Source organism: Gobius niger (genome assembly GCF_951799975.1).
Source record: "Gobius niger genome assembly, chromosome: 4".
Lineage (NCBI taxonomy): Eukaryota > Metazoa > Chordata > Actinopteri > Gobiiformes > Gobiidae > Gobius > Gobius niger.
This window is the reverse complement of record NC_136855.1, coordinates 12,630,938-12,654,214: the sequence shown is the minus strand read 5'-3', so window position 1 is coordinate 12,654,214 and position 23,277 is coordinate 12,630,938. Positions and strand designations below refer to the sequence as shown.

The following is a 23,277-nucleotide window of genomic DNA, read 5'->3' as shown; positions in this document are numbered from 1 at the left end:
TTAGAAAAACAGTTAGACATTTTTTATATTTAGACATTTACACAGACATGGTAAGCGTTTTGTCAATTCAGAAAAATCAGGTTTAGTCTCCGCTCTGTTATATTTACTTTATTTACAATACTTCTTTTTTTTTTTTTTTACTAACATAAGTATTCCCTCTTTATGCAAAGCAGTTTTTCACATGATTAGTTTCATTTTGATACAAAACCTGAGCTAAGTTGGTAAACATTTATCATTTGCAGTAAGAGCAAATATTGCAGCCTAAAAAAAGCAATGTGCAGTACAGGCAGACTCCCTAAAACATGTCATTAAAAACACTCTTACTCCCAAACTGTATTGTGATATTATTGTTTTTTCTGTTAGTTAATAGTAAAACAAACTATGAGTAGCACAGTGATGCTGTTGCAAAAAAAAAAAGATAGAAAAAAAAAAAAGCTACATTAAGGCCTAGTTCACGTATTAGTCCACCTATGGAACAGACTGGTCAACAAGTCTTCCCCCTCGCTATAAAAATATATTTATAATGTTTATTTAAAATGCTGTTTACTTATTGTGAGAGATTTTCAGGAAGTGATACTCGCAGACATGAGCGGCGCTTCCTGTTTTTACTGATTTGACCCATTGAAAAGGAAATTCTGTATCAACCAAAGAGTTTTTATGTGCTTTAATACTCGTACCTTAAGTAACTGACTTAACCCTAAATCAAGCTGATGATAAACTTATTGGGGATATACTGTTTCATGTTAAAGGTGACATATTGTGCAAACCTTTTGAGCTTTTAACCATGTTAAAATGTCGCTCCCTCAACAAAAACAACCCTCCTCGCAGTAATGCTGTTTACTTTGGTCGTGTCTTCAAAGCGCTCTGATATGTATTTTCTGGACTTTTTTTGTGTCATAGACAGAAGTGTCCATCGCATTGTCAAACCCCTTAACTATCGCCGGACAGTCAAACTGCTTTTATCACAGCGCCCTTGATTTGTTCACATGCCTTTGGCTAAAAAACTGTATGTAGTTTCCAGCGGACAGTGCTCCAAGCAACATACGAGATACAGTGCTTATTATTCCACGCATGGGCATTAATTTGAATTATACAACTCTGAACATCAATAGAGCTTGTGTGTTCAATCAGTCTTACATTTTGTCAACAAGAGCGAGGAGAAGCTTCTGTAAGCGTAATGTCCTCAATGTAATCAACCCAACTCAATCATTTTCATATCTCTACAATAACGAGAGCATACACAGGGGCTGAGCAATGTCTATCTCAAGAGTCACATGCCGCTCCTTAAAGCCTCTGGTGCAGCTCTTTTGATCGTTGATGAAAAACAATAAACTGATAAAGTGTATTTATGAGAGTGATAAGCAGCTACAGCCAGAATCCAATAAAGTCCAATGAAAAGTTGTCTTATGGACTGGATTTCCCCTCCCATTCTCATTTCTACATCTGTCATGAAGTAATGGCTTTTTCCCATTTAGTCCAAAAACAATTTACTAAAAACATAACTTTATGAGTGGCAACAGGGTGTGTATTTTCTATGAAAGGAAATAACCATAGGTAGCTGCGTCAACAAAACATGAGTCAAGGCAAAGGACACATAACAAGCCGACTCAGTTCCAAGCCTGAAAAAACCCTTCGGAGCGGCATCCAGCTTCCAAACCAAGGCACAAACAATATGCAAAAACACTGCATGCTTTGGGGCTGACATTCGCTGTAGAACTCACTGGACGGAATATACGATATCTCGAATGCCTTTTCACAAACTGCACCAAACGCCTGGATATTTCTGTTACCAGCTTTTCCTGCGGCTTGTGTCCTTTGCTAGTTTGAGTTTCTTGACCTCTCTGAGCATGTGATCCGCCGTCTTCAATTTCTCCATCGCTTCGGCCAATAGGTTTTCCGGGTTTTTGTCTCCTCTCGGGACAGTCTGCGCTCGGGACGCCCTGCTGAGAAGCTCGCTGGTGTCCTCCATCTGCAAAGCGACCTCAGTCTCTAGGTTTCTCACGTCTCCGGTCTTCAAATCGGAGGACAGGAGATCGCTGCTTGAAGCGGACCGCGCTTTCGTCTTCGGTTGTAGCGGAGTTGGCGGCTTCAAATCCCATGCCGTGTAGCCCTTGCTAGAGCAAATCTGCGGTTTTAAACTTAACAAAATCTCTGTTTTGTTATTCTTGCTATTCAACGCATCCAAATTGTTATTGCTCTCCCCGGTTGGCATCGCATCGTCACTCACAGAATCCTCCAATCCATCTTCGTCCGAATGCTGACCACTGTCCAGCGATTTCTCCTCCGCTCTCTTTTCCTTGTCCTCTCCTATACGACCAAGCAATGGACTTAAATTCACACTTTCTTCATCTTTTAGACACACCTCTACCACCGGGACATCCCCTTTACACTCCCCAACTTCTTCTACTGGGTCAGGGACGTCGGATTTAGGGCGCTCTTCTTGCTTAGTTGGCAATTTTGGGCTCTTCGCAAGCGTTGGCGGAGTAATAAGCTCTTCATTTGCGTTATCTTTTTCTGGATCTGTCTTGTCAATCTCTTCTTTTTCTACATTTTCAGTGGAGTCTTGGCTTATTTCAGCAGACGCGTTGGGTTTCTTCTCCTTGCTTGGGGGAGTGGGAGGGTGCACAGTGGTTTTGGACGGGGATGGGTCTATTGGGGTAATGAGGGAAGATAGCGGTTTGTTTGGCGGCATCGGCGGAATCTTCTTCTTCGAATCGGGACTGGTCTCTGGAGTCTTGTCCGTTGTAGTCTCACACGGCTTCCTGTCTTTAGGAGGCACCGGAGGCATCACAATCTGAAAAAAACAAAACAAAAAACAGTCAGAGGAATATAAGTCAAGGTATTATTGCAAATACAATGGCCGACCCCCCCAAAAAGTCGCCGTAACAAAGGAGGTCACACGCTCTAATAATTTGTTGGACCGCCTTTAGCCTTTAGCACACCTTCGCTGCGGCATTGTTTCAATAAGCTTCTGCCAGGTTAAAAAGCCAAGTTGCATACATTTTTTCATCAAGTTCTTGTATTTGTGATGGGAGAGTGTGACCACAGTGCAAAGCCTTGTACAACACATCCCAAAAAATTTCAATGGGGTTAAAATCTGGACTCTGTGGTGGCAAATCCAAGTGTGAAAATGTGGTCTCATGCTCCCGAACCACTCTTTCACAATGTGAGCCCCATGAATCTTGGCATTGTCATCTTTGTATAATAACCTGGTCATTCAGGATGTTCGGGTCGTCAGCTGATTGGGCACATAGTGTTGCTGAACCTAGAGCGTTTCAGTGTGTTGCCTTGGTTTGATAGATTCAAGTTCTCAGCACTGGGCCGTGGATAATGTATGGAGCGTGGAAGCACAGAACCACATTACAAAAAAAATACTCTTATTTATTGGCCTATGATTGGTTTGACCATTCAAACATCAATAGCAGGTTGTCTATGCAATTAAAGAAAATGCTGTTTCAAAACTTATATTGCACACATTGACTTGGGTGTGTCTGTGCTGCAGTCGTTTTATGAGAAGTCGCAATAACAAAGTTTGCCCACAAGATGTCAGTGTTCAAACAGAATGAAGCAGCACTGAAGCTCAGAGTCTTTAGCGAGTCTTTTGCAAGGAAAGCGTCACGCGGCTTCACTATGTCCATCACTAAGTAAAGCTAAAATAATACTTACAACAAGCAGCAAAAACTACAGAAAATGTCAATCCTTTACTTAAATGGTCTTTGCCAAATCTATTTCCAAGCCCTACTTCATTATTGCTTCACACCTCCCACCTTTTTATTGTCGCTGCACATACAACAAGAAGGCAAAATGGATTTGACTCAACTATGATCAAAAATCTATTTCAGACACTAGGCTTTTAACTGTAAAACATCAGTACAAACGATTTCTTTCTTGGTGTGAATAGGTGGCACATTCTGGCCTTTTTGGTGGGACTGGTTTCAGGAGTTTTGCACATTTTAATACTTTTTTCTACAAATCTGGTTCATACTTGACTTTTGTAGTCTAGAAGTAAAAGACGCTGCATTTCAGAAATTAACAGACAATATCCTCGCAAGTGTCCATGGTCTTAGTGCTTTGTTTGTACCAGGTTTGTTGCTTAAGGCCAGCACAATACAGAACAATGTAATCCTTATTGATGCACCAACCTTCTTCTCAGGCACCTCCTCCTCCTCCCTTCCCTCCTCGATGAGGGCTGTCTGTTTTGATGGCGGCATGGGAGGCTTCAGGACCTTGGTCTGACTCTGATCCTCGTCTTCTGCCTCGTTTACAGTGGATAAAGCTTTGTCCTCGGTCGAGTCACTGGAGGAGGGGGAGGTTGTTTTCTCATGGTTCTCAGTTCCATCCACAGCAGAAGAGGAGTGGGTCCCGTTGGGCATCATGGCATCTTCAAGATCCAAGTCTAGACGCAGGATTCCGTCTGAAGAAACATCCGCAACCTGGAAAACAAGCAAAAGTTCAAGCCATTATGTATAAATAAAACGTACAAGGCACTGATATTAATTCAATCTGTCAGTTGAAAATATATTCAGTCATTAAAGACACGTAATACTGAGAGATTGTGCTAGCTTATTTATAATCTATTTATCCTACACAGACCTCTTTCATGTGAATGCGAGTCGGGGGGCGGCGGCCTCTGTTTCCTTTGGGTCTGGTTCGAGTGACATGCTCCAAGTTACTGGTCTCGTCCACTTTCACCTGTTGTTGTGCATAAACGAGAACATTAGCGAGGGGGTAATACACCGGATTGGGAAACAAGAGATATGAAACAACCATCATGGGAAAAACCTGCAGGTATCTGAGGCAGGCAGCAGTGTATCCAGATTTGTACTAACCACCACATCATTTATCAAAATAGAAAACAACAAAAAGGGACAAATTATCTGTGTGTTTAGGCACCTGATGTAGGATGTGAAAACATAAAGATAGATGTGGATCTCAGGTTTGATAGCATCAGCAAGAAGAGACCGTCCTTATCTATTTATGCAGTAGCGGTCTGTAATAAAGTTAATTTACTCAAGTACAGTGCTTAAGTAGTTTTTGAGGATGTACACTTTACTCCAGTACATTTGAAAGATAAAGATAATACTGACAACTCCACTGCATTTCTATGAATTCACCAAAGTAAAAAGTAAATTTGACCATGTGTTGCTTATTTTTGAAAAGTTCAAATTCAAAATGGCCACTCCAGGGCAGTAGGTGGCAGTGTGCCGAATGATGCACTGTCAAGGAAGAATGTTTGTCCTCGTTGTGCTGCCGGGGGTAGTGAATTAGAGCACAAATCTTTGTGTTTGAAGCTGCCATGTTATTTTTCATACCACTGGAGAAATTATGCTAAAATATTAACGACCTTTGCTTGAAACAGCCCTCTTCCCCCGCTCCCCCCTCACTCGAGGCAGGGCCAGGGCTGGGGCGCTTTTACAGCCCACAGCGGTGGGGCAACTGACGTCACTCCTCACGCCTACGCGAATAGGGGCGCCAACTTCAAAAATCTAATGCAGTACAGACAGTTCACCTGTAGAGAGCGCCTCACTTACGATTTTAGGTTTGATCTTTCAACTAATTTGCACGAAAATGCCAAAATTGTGACAGAATATGTAAACAATTCTATGGACACTCATTTATACAGTTCATCAGCTGATTTGTGCTTTCCACTCTGAATACTTTAGTATTTTCAACAGCAAATAATACAGTACATTCACAAAATTAATTAAGTAATTTTTTGACCACCTGATTTCATGTCTTAATTTGTTCGAGACATTGCATAACAAACACTCTGTCTTTAATCCCCCACATATCCATTGCTTGACTTTTTACATACATTTGCCACCTTTGGTCAAATGTTTTGTAGTTCCCCATTACATTCCTGATAAAGAACAATATTGCAATAAAATAATAAACATTATCGTACCTCGTCAAATATCTTGTTCTTTGACCGGTTTATTGCGTCACTCAGGGCTTTAATCCAAGCTTCTTTCTCCTCTGCCGACTGGGCCTGGAACTTCAAATCGTGGACCTATGGAATATTGAAAACAAATTGACAAAACGAAAACATAACACGACTCATTACATTGAAATAGCTTCTGGCATGACAAAAAAAACTTGCCGTACTTTACCCTAATTATACAGTATAGATGTCCAAATACAAGGTGAGATAACTTGCAACGAGCCAATGGCACAGAACGTGTTACATCATACAAGAGACAATATGTTGAAGGTATAAAATCCTATAAAAATAGATTTACAAGCAGCTGGAGACTATTTTCCACAAATGTAATGAAAAGTGAAGTTTCCACTTTCTTTTGGGGCATACTGTACCACGAGGTTATTGAGTGCCCAAGACCTAAACCGAACCACAGCCAGGAAAAACAAACAGGACGTGTTCTGCAGCTCTCTTTATATTGTTTTTAACACACGTTAGTCTACGGACAACACTTGCTAGAAACCCCTGACATTCATTTCAGCGGTAATGCTGCATTTCTAACTTTTGATCCCGAAATCTATAGGGAAAGCGTGTTGTTTGGGTCAGAACCATAGGTTTTTGTGTTGTTCATTAAAGACGGTTTCCACGGAGATGCGAGGACTCAGCCAGGAACCGCTCACTTCATTCACAACTCCGGGCACACTTACGTAAGAAGACCAGACCGAGTCCTAACCTAAGCCTTGGCCATTATTGCACTGGGAAGAAACACTGGAGACTTAAACACTAAAATTGGTAATAGAACATTACTCAATTGAAAAATACGGGAATTAAGAACAAAATTTTACAAACAAGAAACCACTTTTAGTCATGATTTAGCCAAGTTGTGGTGCATTTATACTCTGTGATAGTTTTATGTACTGTACCCCTCTACCCCCCCCTTTGACAAATAAAAAAAGATGATCAGTGCCCTTCTCCACACACATCAGTACATTTTCTCCGCCAGTCTCATCTGCATTCCTCTTCTTGTTTTGTTTCTATGGGGAGTTAGCCGCGTCTCGTTGAAATGAAAATATTTAGACACAAAGTGGCAGAAAATATGCAGACGGTGTTGCAGATGTTTAAAACTTTACGTATGTCGATGATGCTTCACAGGAGGAGACGTGTGCGTTTACAGATGCAAAGTGTTTCATTCTTAAAGGCGTAATGTTAATATGATGCATGACCATGTAAAGAAAAACACATTTCATTTAAATGTTCTGTCCAACTCCCTCCACAAAAGCAACCACAAACACTTCACCACAAAAAGGAAGTACTGAAAACAACAGCCCACAATCAACGTGAAACTGGCCTGCAAGTTAAAGTTCATCTCGTGTAGGCGTATATCCACGATTAAGCAATGGCTCGTCTGAAAATGGTCTCTAAATTACTCCAAATTGAGGCTTTGCACTCCCTATGTGCGTTTTAGTAAGTTTAGTCTGTGCACTGTTGTTGCCACTTCGGCTGCTTGTCTTGTGATGATTTGATGGACCAGTTGATAATTAATACTGACCTGTTAAAATACAAGATTACCGCCTCCCCTAAAAATACTGTTACACTGAGCAGCGTGAGGGAGCGCCCGGTTCACCTTGTTTGGAGATTTGGGAGACCGGATCAGGACGAGCTTGTGCTTCCTCTTGAAGCCGCTTTTCATTTCGTGACATTTGTCGTAGTTTTCCAGATCCACTCTCTCCAGACAATTCTTCTGGTCCTGGAAGATACGTAAAGACTATTAGAACTTGTACAAAGCACATAGTGAGAGCAGCTGAGAAGAAGATCCTCAGTTCCCCACTCCCCTGGTCCAGCCGACTGAAGAACAAGCTTCATTCGCAAGGCTATCAAGAAGCTGAACTCTCTCCCGTCCCCTCCATCTCCTTCCACCGATTATCACAAACTGTGGCCACTCTAGCCCACATTTTTAATCAGTTTAGTCGTCTGTCCAAGGGTCTGATTTTCTTCAGTTCATCAAAATAATGAAACAGTAAACTTTGTCTTTTGTCAATCTTGATTTGAATGTAACGTAAAATAAATGTGCATTACTCTTTATATTTTGTAGATAGTAGAGTGGGTCGTCTTGTGATCGGAGGATCGGCTGTTGGGCAAGACACTTATTACGGCCCCAGGCCTCCAGGCTCCCTCCTTTCTTTTTGTATATTTTTGTTAGTGTAGCCTAAACCTGTTTTCTCCCATGTATATTTGCTGCTGTGGTCCTGGGCTGCGATTGGTGGAGTGCATTGGGGTCCTGGCTGCTGGTTGGGCTTTGCTGCCGCCTGATTGGGGGAGCAGCTCAACACCTGGGGGGAGCTCGTTAAAGCCACCTGTGCCAGCCACTCCTATAAAAGGACTCCACCGTGGCTCATTCAAGGCCGCTGGTCCTTGTGGCCAGTACGCCATTTTGTGTTGTGTCCCTTCGTGTCAGTAATGACTTTCAGTGTTTTCCAGGAACACTCGTGTTAGTTTGTGTCTCATTTTGTTTGTCACTCGTTTTGTTATTAGGCCTTTTGTGACAAGTTTTGGAGACACTCGTAAGCTTTTGTCTAGTTGGTTTTGTACACTTGTTTTAGTACCTTGGGTTTGGTTAACCCTTTGTACATATTGTAAGCAGCCTTTGTTCTTATGGTTATTTTTGCTACTCCTTTGTTAAATTTACCTTGTACACTCCTTTTATTAAATTACAACTTTATTTATCCATTTTACATCTTGGTTTTTGTTACTTCCTTTAACTAGCAGAGCCGGGTCGTAACGACACTTCACCCTCCTTGCCTCCAGTGTCTGCGTACGCTGGTGTATGAATGAGCGTGTGAATGGGTGACTGGTTCCTTGATTTAAAGTGCTTTGGGTGCCTAAAGCTGGTATAAAGGCGCTATAAACAGTTGTGCTTGAAAGTTTACATACCCTGGTAGAAATTTTGACCATTTTTAAGGAATATGGAAGATAACACAAAAGGGCTTTTTTCACTCATTGTTAGTGGTTGTGTGAAGCCATTTATGGTGAAACAATTGAGTTTGCTATTTTTAAATAATAATGAAAAAAGAAAGTACCAAAATTACCCTGATCCAAAGTTAACATTCCCCAATTCTGTTTATTTCCCCTTTTAGCGTCAATGACAGCTTGAAGTCTTCTGTGGTAGTTGTTTAGAAGGTTCTGTATATAATCTAATGATAAAGCACATTCCTCTTGATCATAAACTTTTGATCAGTTGTTTCACCATAAATGGCTTTACACAACAACTAACCATGAGTGAATTTTTTGTGTGTGTTATCTTTAATATTCTTTGAAAAATAGTCAAAAAATAAACAATTCTGCCAGGGTATGTAAACTTTCAAGCACAACTGTAAATGTGACCATTTACCATTTTACCATTAAAATATTCACAGGGGATTCAAGAAAAGCCTTGAGAATGGACCTTATTTTTTAACAACTCAATGTGCCTATACACAAGCTGTGTACAGCTTGTGTATAGGCACACCTTCACACTCCTGTGAAGGTGTGACATTTGTCGTGTTCATGTGACAGCTATGATACTAAACTAAAGTCAGAAGGGACCGATTTATTTGTTTCCTGTCTATTTGTTTCGGGCATAGCATGTATTATGATTTTTGCAGGTATTTGGTGATAATGTCAAACACATATTTATCTTATGTTTAGAAAATGTCCCAAAACCAGCAGTTTCACTTCCTGTTTTTAGGAAGGATCTCACTGTAAGCCGCCTCTTCTTCCCCTCTGCTGTCCCAGTCTAACTCATTCATCCTGGTCTATTGTAAATGTTTTTAGTGGTGGCTTGGGGTAACCAAACTCCACACAGAATGGCCTGGGGATTAAACCCTGCACCTTATTGCTGTGAGCGCTGACCTCTGAGACGCTGTGCCGCCATCACATAATGTTCTGTTAAATCTATCCCCAACAAAATCTGCATATTAAGAGGGTGTCCTGCCCCAATCAACTAAACACTACTTTTTGGACTAGTCTTGTAAATACCCCCTCACGCACCATTTTGCCATTCAAAGCCTTAAAGGGACTATACGGAGTTTAAAAATGGTAAAATTATCTAATTTCCTCCCCCTAAATGTTCCAACAGTTTCCTAATGTGTAGAATGAGCCCAGACCTGTTCACCACAACTGCCTCTAAAATCCTGCACTGTCGCTCAAAAAGGTGTCACTTCAGGTCCGAATTGCCGTCATGCACAAGCTTAAAATAGAAGCTGCAGTTACATGTATGACCTGAGGTGGCAGATGTGAGTATAAAATGGCTAACTTGCATTACACTTGCACTTACACACTTGAAACTTTCCCTGCTCCGACCCGGAGACCCAATACACACTAATGGAGTCACGAAGAAGAAGCTAAATAGGCAAAGCTAACTGCGGGCTAGTGTCACTTAAACAGTATTTACAGCCAAGTTTGAGTGAAAGAAATTATCTGTATTGGATGTACCATATCCGTCTCTCCCTTTGTCTTTTCTGTCAGTGTAGTATTTACTCTCACGGACAATTAATGAGTAAAAAAAGTAAGATGCTCCGACACCTGCAGTGGCGCTTATGGCCTCTAGGGGCATGAGTTACTTAGTACTGCTTTAAGTAATGCATATTCTGTAAATCCAGTGCACCTCGTTCTCATAGACCAGGATCTCGGTCTTGTCCACACTGATGTAGCGGTCTTTGTAGCTGGACAGGACTCGACCGTGGGCCTTCTTCATCCACCCGCACTTTCCCTGGAACCCGGCTTTGGTCCTCACCGCAGGGTCCTCTTTCTGCGGAGTCACAAGAGGAAGAAAGTCTCACACTTACAGTTTCAAGTTTTCAAGAAATAGAAGATACGATGTAACTTGATGATGAGATCAATCACTTTAAAGTTGATTGTTCCTGTTCTTTATATATTCCTGCTGTTGCCTGTGAGATCCTCAGGAGGAGCAGGTTTAGCTACAGCTCCCAGTGAAGTTACAGTCAGGTCTTCAGAACAAAGACACGTTTGTTTGGTCATTTATTAGGTATTCTTACGTGGTGTGGCTTTTAATCAAAATGACACAAGAAGAAAAACATTTTGCATATAAATGAAGATAAGTGTTATCTTAAGTTTCAGGAGCAGGACCACACCTCACTCACCATTGCCGATCTCTGCCCTGAAAGTACCACCTGTCCTGGTTCCACTGGTCTGTTCACCCAACCCTCATTCACTAATCTCGTATTCCTTCTCTCCTTCTGCTCTGGGGGACTGAAAAGCCTGAGAGTGAATTGCTCTGATCTTAGACTATCGTGCTAGTTTAAGATTCTATTTCATCGCTTAATTAAAATAAAATGTGATAACAGCTGCAAAAGTGCAACAAAAATAATACTTTATATAATAGTTATAACACTATTTAGCATCTGAATCAGTTACAGATCGAAATGTTGGCACGTGTATGGTATTGGTGTCAGTGAAGCTATCATAGAATAACATCAACATTTCCTGGTGAGTAAGAATCATCCGCCCAAACAAATTTTGTAATTTCACACTTATTTCACTTTCACACCCTTCTACCTTCTTTACGGACAAAACCTCACTCCCCACATGCATCACCGCCTCCAAGGTTCACCGCAGTGTCTTTCTTGGACCACTTTTTCCTAGATTCTGACCTCGCTCTGACCACTGCAGGGATGAATACAGATTATACTAAATAAGAATGAACGCTTTCCACTCCAATGCCATTTTACACACATTTTACTCTCTTCTAAACTCCAAACCAAGTGCTGTTACTACCACAGGATTCATGCACAAAAAGGATGATGAATGCACTTTCCATAAAGTTTTGATTGATTGACAAGAGATTCCGTTTTGAAATTGCCGTAAAACATAGAAAGTTTGGTATAAAACAAAGGAGATGTTTTTGTGCATTTTTTGTAAATGCACAAATGAGCAAAACGCAGCTCTACACAGTGACACAAGCTCCTGTTACCTCTCACTTTGAAACGTACATGTGACACTTCTCTGTTTCTAGTTGGACAATGACTCTTTGGCCACAAAAGGCCACATAGATTAAACAGAGAAGCTGAAAATAACACATAGGAACTGAAACTGGAGGTGTTCTTCATAGTGAAATAAATGTACTGCCTGTTGACTCTTGTTAAATTGTTTGTTATTGTGCAGCCCTATTTTATACCTATGAGGAGGACCCAATGGTATTTTGCTCTTTATATATTTCAGCCATTCAAATGCTGATTCAATTTAGATTAACTTTCAGCCTCATTTTATCTGAAACATGAAGATAAAAAAAAAAGTATGCTCCTGATCCCTTTGTACTGTATATGACTCATATGAGCGTTGTAAAAGTTATAAACCGTTAAACACAAACCTCATCCACAAATTAATATTACTTACTTTCTAAACCAAGGCAGTTAATACTTCCTGAATCAAAGCTTTTTTAATCAACATTAGGACAAATCCCGCCTCCATGAAGCTAAAACTCTTTTAGTAACTGCAGAGTAAGCTCTCTTCTTTGAAGCCAAATATTGTCTTTGTGGCGTGACTAAATCTATCTTTTGCAGGTGTCTGCAACTTTCCCAGCCTTTGTTTCTGTTGGAGTCATTTCCACAGGATATACTGTATTTTAGGTGGGAGGTCATCTCTGTTTTTTCCACTTTCTCTGTTGAAAGGACCATAACATCGAAAAAAAGAAGCATTACTTTTGCGTGTATAGTTTCTAAACTGTAATTTCCTGGGGATGTGAAATAGTTATAATGTCACAAAGGACAGGGACTAACAAGCCGTTGTTTACATTGCAAAAGAAAGCTCTTCAGAGTGGCAAGATGGTGCTATATGAAGAAAGTAATAAAGAAAGTGTGCTGGACAGTTTGCCGACCTCAGCGTTCTGACTCTGACAATTTGCTGAAAGTCTCTCTCCCCACTGTTCACCCCCTTCATACTTAAATTGAACTCTAATAAACACTACACCACAAAAAAATCTATTGTTATCTTTGTACATGACACAATATAATTCAAAAATATTCAATAGATTCCAGATGGTAATTTCAGCATTAAATAAATACAGGAAAAACTAAATTTGACATGAACCTTAAAAGGGCAAGGCCCAAGGTCAAAGCAACGAGTTCAACCTGAATCATGGTTTGAGAAGCATCAAGTTGGATGGTTTGGCCAGCTACAATTCTCAGGAAATAGATAATAATGTCCAGTTTCAGATATTCTTCTGACAAAAATGGGCCAGCAATTAAGTAAATCTTCTTATACATCTTTGAAACTTTATCCTGGCGTGATATGAACTGGGCCTGAAGCCACTCAAACTGTGACAGGAAGTCCGTTTTGACATCGAGCACAAACCAAAACCAGCCACAGACTCTACAGCCATTTGTGTCCTTTAACTACTTCCTTTGTGGCTTCTCTAATATCACGTTAATCGAGCAGCTCCTAGATCGTACCTCGGCGCAAAAGCAAAGAGCTGGCTATTAATGAGATAAAATATTTATTGTAATATGTTGAATGCTATGAATGACACCATTTCATAGCATTCAACATGTTGATAAAATGTGCGATAAAATGTGGATTGAATGTATAACAGTAAATAAAGTGTAAAAGTTCAAATGGACATGAACAATGTACATTTTATTCAGAAGCTAACCACAAAAAAACGTGATGATAAAAAAAAAGGGATGGAAAAGGGACTAAAACGTGACACAAAACACAACAAAAAAAGTGACGACAACACGGCAACAGCGCAAGGAAAAATGATTTGTTTAGATGATAGGTCAGTGTCAAATAAGGGGCTACTCACATGATTGTATTGTGTTACTAGCTGAGCTGTAGCAAATGTTAAGGTGAGGTTAAACCCATTGAGAGTCTCTGGGATGTGCTGGAGAAGCCTATGCACACAGTGTTCACTCTCTCCCATCATCAATACTCGACCTTGATGAAAATTAAAGGCGACACACTCCACCTTTTGCCATTAGAGAAGCTTATTATTGAAACAAAGCCACAGTGAATGTGTGCTGTAATCAAAGTTAAAGGCGGTCCAACAAAATATTAGCGTCTGTGACCTTTTTTTTAAACAACTTTTTTTTGGGTCAGACGATGCATATTGTGAATAGCAAAAGGTGATAAATGTTGTGGCTGAATTTGACAATGTATTTTTCCCCGTCACAACATGTTCAATTCTACTTTAAAGCTGAATGTAGTGAAAAAGCGCTTGCCAGGTTAGTTACACGGAGCAATGCTAAAGTTTTTGGCCGACACCCGGCTCTGTGCGAGCTCATAGTATGTTGAAATACTATATCTAGTGTTATTAAAGCAGGCGTGGTTTTAAGAGGAAACAAGTACCTCTCCCTCTTTCACTCCCTCTTCCACACATGTTTCTGATCCACATCTGGGACAGGGGAAACATCTGGATCCCATTCATTTTGACCTGAACTCATCACTGACTGCAGTTCACTCTGTGTCCAATTTAAGTAAAAAAGTAATGCTTAAATACACAGAGCAGAGCGGTAAAAGTGCTTACAAATTGCTCACAAAAGTGCAAGTACAAAATGTTGTCGATAAGTGACAAAAAGAGCTGCTTTTGATGCACTTTTGATGACACTTGATACTTGATACTTTGCCCCACTACTACAATTAGTAACACAGCTGCTGTTATTAGGGTAGAAACATTTTTCACACTTTTAAACATGTCCGGGGGCATCGCCGTTTGAGACTGAAGTATGAACTGCCAAACTGATAAAACAGAATCTTTCTTATCATTGTCCCATGCACACAGTACATAGTTGCTTCGGCTATTATCTCCACCCCTAAAATTTTGATTTCCAATTTGGAGATTTCTGAATCTATTTGAAATCCCACTAACAAAGGATGATGTGTCTCTTTACAGTTGGATGCTGTTTAGCAACTATACAATAGTATGAGTCAAATTTCAGGTTTATTTGTTATGCTCAACATTAACTTCTCATTTAACGCCGCTTTTGCTTTTGCTTTTGCTTTTGCTTTTACTGGAAAAGAATGTTTTGTGACAATAATGTAGGGCTGTATAATAAATTGCAAGCAAACTACAACACATTTTGAACATTAACAAATCACCAAAGCTATGTCTCTCAAGGAAAGAATTATAGACGAGACATTTAAAAAGATGTGGCCACAAATATTGGCCCAACAATATCAGGGGTGCATATCGGCATCGGCCAATCAAATCCCCAATGATCCGCCTCAAAACAAAACACATCGGTCAACCTCTACTAGATATATTTCTCTGATGAGACCTTTACTATAATAATAAATGTTTAAATACATTACATTAAATACTTCAAATATCGGCCTAATATATCGGCTATCGGTCATGCCAACCCTCTTCAAATCAGACCCTAAAAATCCAAATCAGTCAGGCCCTAGTCCTAGCTTTCTGGGTTTGAATATTAATACAACAGCAAAGTCAAAGCTGTAATTCCTCAAATTTGTCCCAGGACAATGCACAACTTGTCACTCTGTAGTTCTAACTTCCACAAGTAAATTCTGAGAAGCTTGTGGTTCATATCTCAGTCTAAACTCACATGTAAAATTGTCTTCACATGTTTTAAGGTGTGCACTGTCGACTGAATCTTTATTCTAAAAACACATTTCAAATTAAAATCGCAGCATTTTCCGAAAAAACAAAGTGAGCAGTAAAGGGTTCATTTGGAACGACACATCTGAAGGATCGTGTTTATGGACTGGGTGGTGTTGGCTGCACATAACGTAAGACAAATCACTCCCAAAAGATGAAGTCACAGACATTTGCAAACTATTACGGACTTTTTAACTGCACTCTGTGTTGTTACAAAATGTGCCAAGATTGTCAAGTTTTCTAGATTTGATCGTTTTATGTTTAATTGGGATATTAAAATGCTAAAATGAATGGCATGTTCTAGTCTCCTTTTAAAAACAAATAAGATCTTCCGGGAATCATTGTGAGCAGCAGAAGGGTTTGATCCCCTGGCTGAACAGGGCCTTTCTGTGGTGTTTGCATGTTCTCCCCGTGCCAGTGTAGGTTTCCTCCGGGTTCTCCTGTTTCCCCTAACACTAAAAACATGTACAATAGAGCAGAAGGAGTGAGAGTGCCTGTGTGTGTGTGTATGTTCTTGTACTTACGACATTGTGAGGACCAGTGTGAGTTTTTAACCTACAGAGTGAGGACATTTTTGTAAAGTGAGGACATTTTGGGTGGTCCTCACTGTTTGAGGGTAAAGATGTGGTTGTAGGGTTAGGGTTAGAATTGGGTTAAGGTTAGGGTTCAGGTTAGGGGCTCAGGGCCTGGGTAATACATTATGCCTAGGGTTAGGGTTAGGGTGAGTGTCGTCACTAAGACAGCAGGGCCAATGGTGCAGACTGGCAGCCTCATTTCTACTCCAGGGCAGCTCATAGCTTACCACCACTGACCGAGTAAGGCATGAACGAATAACGACTACATCATGACTCTTTCAGAAACTTGGTAACACAGGCTTGTAAAGCGCAATACAAGTGTAAGCCAGGATTAGTGTTTTAGCCAGTTTTTTTGATGCAATTTGTGAAGACCTCAAAATCAGCACCTACACGCACCTATTACTGGATGTGGTGGCATAATTTCCTTTTTCTGCTTGTTTGATGATCCCTTACACACTTAATTTTGCGGCTGTCAGGCTAATTCACATGACAAATGAACCACCCTTTATCTCCACTCGCCGGGAAAAAAACCCTGGTCCTTCGCAACAGAACTGCTTATTTCTAAGACTACACCATAAATAGAAATAATAAAAGTGCCGGAGTTGCAGAAGCGGGGCACTTTCTCAACTCGGCACAAAGTGGAAGGAAATCTATTTTTACAACACTTTGTCATATTCAGAGCGTGGGCACAAAAGTACAGAGACAAACCCAATTTATCAGGTGATTCAGTGGAACAATATTTACGTCAATAAGACACTTGGTCACGGGGTAAATGCTATATAGGGAAGTTATCTAGAAAATGGCACAGAGAAGTAGTACGTTGGGTAAGACTGTCAATCAAGAAACTCACAAATGCAGTTTTTGCTTGCAATCAATGACAATTTTGGGTTAAGAATGTCACAGTGAGGGTAGGCATTCCCCCATTATCAGGCGGCTCAGCAGTTTGAACCTGAGACCTCCCATTCTTTCCTTACATCCGAGGAATACTTTTGTTTCTGAATAAGCTTACTTCTTGACACCACAAACCGAAACTATAGGTTGCTTCATGTCGCGGACGTGTTGCTGGGCGTCTTACAGATCGTGGCTTCTGGTCAATCTGATAATCCCAGTCTTTATTAGCCCTCGGATTAGCAACTCTCAAATGATTTGCTGTTTGCTCTTTCTGCGCAGTGCGTTTCAAAACCAGCTGTGCACCACTTATCTCCTCAATGCTACGTTTGTCATTTCTCCAGTGGCCATTATCCCACCGCAACACGGCCGCATGAGCCCGTCTGAATCAGCCTTTTATGGCAGGGACCTCTCACTCTACGGAGAGGTCTATGGAGTGACGCGTTCACTGACCCGCTGCGAGAAGAGGAAAACAGACTGCCACATTATGCGTCATGCCACCAAACAATTAACCCTGTATCTGTTATGGGCCGCTCTGCGCTCCTCTCGCCACACAATACAATCATGTGTGTGCCCATGGAGACACTCAGGGGGCTCCTCTGGGAAACAGGGACGAGATTCAGTGCAAGTTTAGGGGCCACTTCACTGCTGAGATGTTCAGAGTCAGGCTAAATGTTTTCACGTACAGTAGATAAAAAACATCGGTGCCCAGATGGTAATCAATATTGAAACTAGTGTCTAAACTTCATACATAGGTCTGCAAGTCAAACTGAATGCCTTTTAACTCCATCATTATGCTCAAATGCATAATACGGTTTTAATGCCACAAACCCAATCAGTTTCTTAAGATATATAAGACAAACATATGCAGCAAAAATAGCCGAGCAATGTCATTATTTTCTAAGAGATTAAGATTTAATGCCAGTTGGAATCCTATATGATGCTTTTAAATGTTTTCTAAGGCCTTTAATTTTGGCACACTACAATTAAGAAATGTAAAGTGGTTTTCTCACATTTCCCACCAGGGCTACACAACTTTAGAGAACTGTAGTTGACAATTAGATTTCCCATTTGTATTTACCATCAACATTCAGCTCATACATGTTATAGATTTATAGCCGCACTAAAGGAAACATATGCTTTGTTGACTTTAAACCATGTTACAACATTTTTCTTTTGTCGAAAACAAATGTGGAGTAATATGCCGTTTCATTCACGCAACAATCCTGTTTACATTTTGTTGTTTCTTCTTCCTCTGAGTCATACATACACATGAGAAGTGTCCTCTGTATTTTTAAAGTCTATAAAACATCACCCGAGCTGTACTGAACTTAAAACTGTATTCATAATGGGTGCCGTGGATTTGTTAATAAGAATGAACTCTCGCAAAAATGTTTTTAAGCAACAAAGCTTTGAGACGCAAACAACAAATCCCTGGGTGAATTACAATATAATAAATATCACAGCTGAAGTCCCTAATTCAGGTTAATAATCCACAATTGTAAATGTTATGTTCACTTTAACTTTAAAGAACATACACATAAAACTAATGTGATACGACTGCCATAAATTGATGCTTATTCCAACTCCTCTGTACTTTTTCTATATGATGATGATGTCCCGGTTTGTGTAGTAACAAAAGTAACAAAAAAAAAGTATTACAGAAGAGTATGCATATGTTTTTATTTTACTACTGCACATGGTGGGGCAGGGCTCATTTGAAGTACTTTTACACACCATACTCTATAAGGTCTCCATATGTTTGTGGTGTTGTAAAACCATATAGCTTTAGGTCAGTTTTAACATTTCACTGTGTCTTTTCATCTAGATACGAGTAAAAGCTTAGACTATTAAAATTTCAAACAATTAACAAATGTGGTCATAGTCTGGAGTTGGTTGAAAAAGGAAAAAATTGCAATTAGATATGTTAGATTGTTCAACCATAAATCCTTTGTACTGTATTATCTTTTTTGCACTAACCAACACCAGTGCGGTATCGAAAGTACAGAGAGGGAACTTTGCCGTTTCCCATAAAATTCCTGCCTCTGACTCGATTGCGCTGACGTCATGGTTCTGCTCTTCTCATTTCAACATCATTTCCAGTGAATCACCTCCAAAAATGTGTCTGCGACTGCTTTCTAACGCGAGGTGCACCGGCTGCAGCTGCGAGTCCAGGGAGTAAACTAGTTATTTATGACAAAGGTTTACAAAGCTTTAGTGAGAGTTGCTTTATGACTTCTATCGCTTGGCTCTGTCTTTTCTATGAGCTACTCTTCCTTGGCCTCCAAATCTGTAATCACTCATATATTTATTTGTCAAGGTATTACGTCAGATGCTATTCCAGAAGAAATCCTATTTACCACTTCTGGCATGGGAGAAGCACTCTTGCACAGACCCTTAAATTACTATTGCACATTTTAAGTTCATTTATGTGACGATACTTACTCTTTAAGACCAGGATGTTACCAAAATGTTTAACAATTGAATTAGTGGCAGAAACGTCTGAAAATATAACATACATCATCATTATATTTCAGTAACGTTCAACCTTTTTCTCACAGTGACCCCTTTCACTGATGGATACTTCACTCTTTTCTAACCGCAGACCAACTACTGTAGCTTAAGGACAATTATTAGTTCAATTTACAGTGACAGGCTGTAAGTTTGCAAAGTGAGGGGAGTTAAAGAGAAATTTTAAAGTAAACCTCCCCTCTTGAACCAAAAAGCCCTTCTTAGTATGCGTTGTATTTTTTATTTTTATTTGTACTGTTTACAATGTTCGTAACAGGTCTCTCTTGTAAATTAGACTTTCAGTCACAAGGGACAACTCCCCCCCTCCCTCCTGATTGGACCTGACAGGCTGGTTCACAGGTTCGTCACACTGGTCAAAGCGGGAGGATACATTTAGACTTCCAGACTATCACTTTAAATGGTTAAATATTATCGAACAATTAGTAAAAGCATCGAAATAGCATCTCTATTATAATTCTCTGAACATGGACAGGCCTGTGAAACTTTGGCCCGACCCCTGCAGGACTAGCAATCTCTGCTATATTTCTTCTAAAACAACAAATTACTACATTACACTACTACTACTACTACTACTACTACTACTACGATGTTCCTTTTTTATGTCAAGTTATTTATTACGCCTTTAAACAAGATTTCTGTATATTAAAAGAAAACTGTTTGCATTCATTCATTTCTTTTACCTTTATTTAATGGATTTGACTCTTGGTCTTAATTCATTTTTTATTTGATTAAAATAAACGTCTTCATGTTTCTAATAAAAGGGTCGAGGCGCTGCTCCATATACAGTGCTTCGAAAGCTTGCTGTAACTTCCCTGAAGAGGTAGCAAAGCGTGGTCCTGCTGCTTCCTTTTTCGGTTGAACTGGCTTCCTCAAAGTGAGTTCCAAGCTCAGGTTTAGTCATGTTTCAGATCAGATGTAAATAATTAATATAAGACACATAAGTTGCAACATTATCGAAGGGATGAGAAAAGCCCCAATACAACTGATTTATCTGACGACATAGAAGTTGTTGATACATTGAAAAAGATCCTGTCAACCCTTTCAGAAAAGGCATCTCAATCGTGAGCAAGATTTGTGTCATAAACTGAAACAACTACTTACTTCATTATATAACTTACTTTTATTTACCAGGCCTCCAACGTACTGTAAGAAGAATGTACATACTCTACTAGCTATACCTACAGTATAGGATAAAATGGCAGTAATATGTTGTATTAAGTGTATGTTAGAAGTGGTAGTAGCGGTAGTGCTGTGGTAGTTATAGCAGGAAGTAAACTTTGGTCTAAATTGTTCATACATCAGACTCGTGCTGTACTTTTTCCATTACAGAGCAATTATTCCAATTCATTTTGTGCACACATACTGTAGCTTAAGAACTTTATAGTTATCGGTGGCCCCAGGTAGTTGGGCCGCTCAAGCACCACCTATGTTTTTTAGGGTGACCACTAACCAGTAGTGCCCACCTCAACAACTAGTAGCCTGGAGCTCTATTAAGTTGCTTTGTTCCATAAACACACATACTGCAGATTCAAGTCACGACACACAAACAGTTTGTGCAAGGAGAGCGGAATCATGGCCTCCTCAAAGTAAATCTCGCTCTCTGCACACAAATAATGCTTGATGGTTTAGTAATACATTCCAGTTAGGTGTTTTTCTAGGTTACACATGGTTCATTTTGGACTCTTTAACACCCAGTCAAGTTCTCGTTTCATTTGATGGTACTTGAAAGGTCAAATGTTGGTGGTAGGTGTGAAAAGTTTGACAACCACTGGATTGGAAGCATACAAAAACACTAATTTAACTGATTGCCTCGTGTAAAGGCAATGTTATTAACTGCCTATTAACACACCTGTAAACATAATAAGGTTCTGCCGCTCTAAACTCATTTGACAACTTCATTTCTGACCAAAGACTTGTTTCTCTCCACCTCTCCCCTACCAGTGTGGCCCAATAAACGCACTTCAAATGCTTGTTTTACGAGCGATAAAGCAACTCCGAAATGACTCCAGCCGCCGAAATGATCTCTAGAAGTCTCATCTTTAGTTGTACGAGACATTAACCTAACCCAGCACCTCGTAAAACCTTAAACAACACCATTTTTTTTTAAAGGGAGTTTGTTTTTGTAGCGTCGCCCAATGCGCCAGAGAGCAATAAAGATGCAGCAAGATTGGCAGGTGGGCAGGTGCTTGGTGCCAAATAGTCTTAACCATAATTGGGCATTATGTAAAAGTGCAAAAAAACGAAGTCTCTATTAAAACGTTGTCCAAATGCAAATTAAGGTGTGAGTTCAATTCGATGCGGTCTTCCTAACATAACTAAAAAAGTATTGCTTCAATGCAAAACTTGGGCTCAATTTGCGCGTAAAACCACGTAACAGCTCCAGAAAGGCATCGACAGATCAGCGTGAACGACTCTACTCACATCTTCCATGATAAAGTCCGTTATATGGGCTGAATTCACTCGACGTCGCCGCTCCCTCAAGCTCCTATCCCGGCTACAAACTCTTCGCTTCTCCGCTGCTGGCTGCTGGGCGCTGGACACATCTCCAAAAATGTCCACAGAAAAAAGAGTGCGTAGAAATAAGGAACTGTGCAGCGACGAGTTTTTCAGTTCGTGACAAGGACTGACGCTCCTCCCGTGCGTGTGTGCATTTCGCTCATTTGACCCAACTGTGAAAAAAGTTCGAAGAAAAAAAAAAAGTTTGGTTTCCGGTTCGCATTTTAGTGCTGAATACTAAGGAGGGGCAACTCTACACCCAGCGATGAGCGCGTCTCATCATCATCAGGGGCGAGGTAGAGCGAGGACCCGGTGGGATAGGATTGACCAAGGTTTGAGATACACAAACTAAGTGTGGGTAGAAGAACAGTGTTGAAAATCACAGTTAGTTTTGGCGACACACTCTCTAGTCGCTGAAGCATCCACGAGATTCAGTCTCCTCCAGATGTACAATCCCAGAGTCACCAACAGGCAGCAGTGTTTACACCATATTTATTACAACTTTCTACTGAATTTCACACTTTGGGAACATTGTACAGTTTAACACCACATTTTAGCTGTTGTGTTGTGTTTATTAATTGGCAAAGGAAAAAGAGGCTATACAGACATGACGTAAATTTCACCTTGTAAAAATCAATTTCAGTACAATTTCTATTAAGTTATTATGACTGATGAGAACTGAATATTTCTAATGCGAGGAGATTAAAAAAAAAAAAAAAGAAAGAAGAAAACAAAAAACAAACTTCATTTCAGCCACGGATGTATTAGTGATGAGCTGCCAAAGTGGAACCTTTTATCACTTTCTTCAAACAGTCGGACCAAAGAGCGTGCGGACGGGTGCACCTTTGTTATGAGCTCGGGCTGTTTGGGTGTGGGTGATGCATGGATCTGATGTCAAATACATTTTACATGATATGCTTTTAGGAGTTATTTTATTTTTTACATTAAGAAAATAATCATCTTCATACCTGAGTAGTGAGCGCGTCTTTGTTCTGTGAAACAAAACTGAAGCTCTCGATTTTTCTTTTCTTTTTTATGTCCCTTTGGGGGCTCCGTAGTTATCATAGGCATATTCTGGTATATTCACGTTTCTACCATAGACATTCCTACCAGACACATACAGGTATATTCACCATCAGCATTAAAGCGATGTACGACCATTTTTGATCGTCAGAAGATTGTCATGACAACCATTTAAGGTAAGAAACCCGGGGCAACGAATTATCGGTGCTCATGCGCAGTTGTGTCTTTTAATCGTG

The 23,277-nt window shown here is 40.2% G+C and overlaps 1 protein-coding gene across 1 annotated transcript; it reads right to left on the bottom strand.

Moving 5' to 3' along the window:
* Positions 1–1,648: 1,648 nt before the first annotated feature.
* plekho2 (pleckstrin homology domain containing, family O member 2) lies at positions 1,649–22,171 on the bottom strand. Its single transcript, XM_079554841.1, has 7 exons — positions 21,944–22,171; positions 10,560–10,703; positions 7,542–7,664; positions 5,906–6,010; positions 4,594–4,692; positions 4,143–4,433; positions 1,649–2,794 (listed from the first exon to the last, which is right to left on the bottom strand). The coding sequence occupies exons 1-7, from the start codon at positions 21,950–21,952 to the stop codon at positions 1,787–1,789; spliced, it is 1,779 nt and encodes a 592-aa protein (XP_079410967.1). The 5' UTR covers positions 21,953–22,171; the 3' UTR covers positions 1,649–1,786.
* Between the last annotated feature and the right edge of the window lie 1,106 nt (positions 22,172–23,277).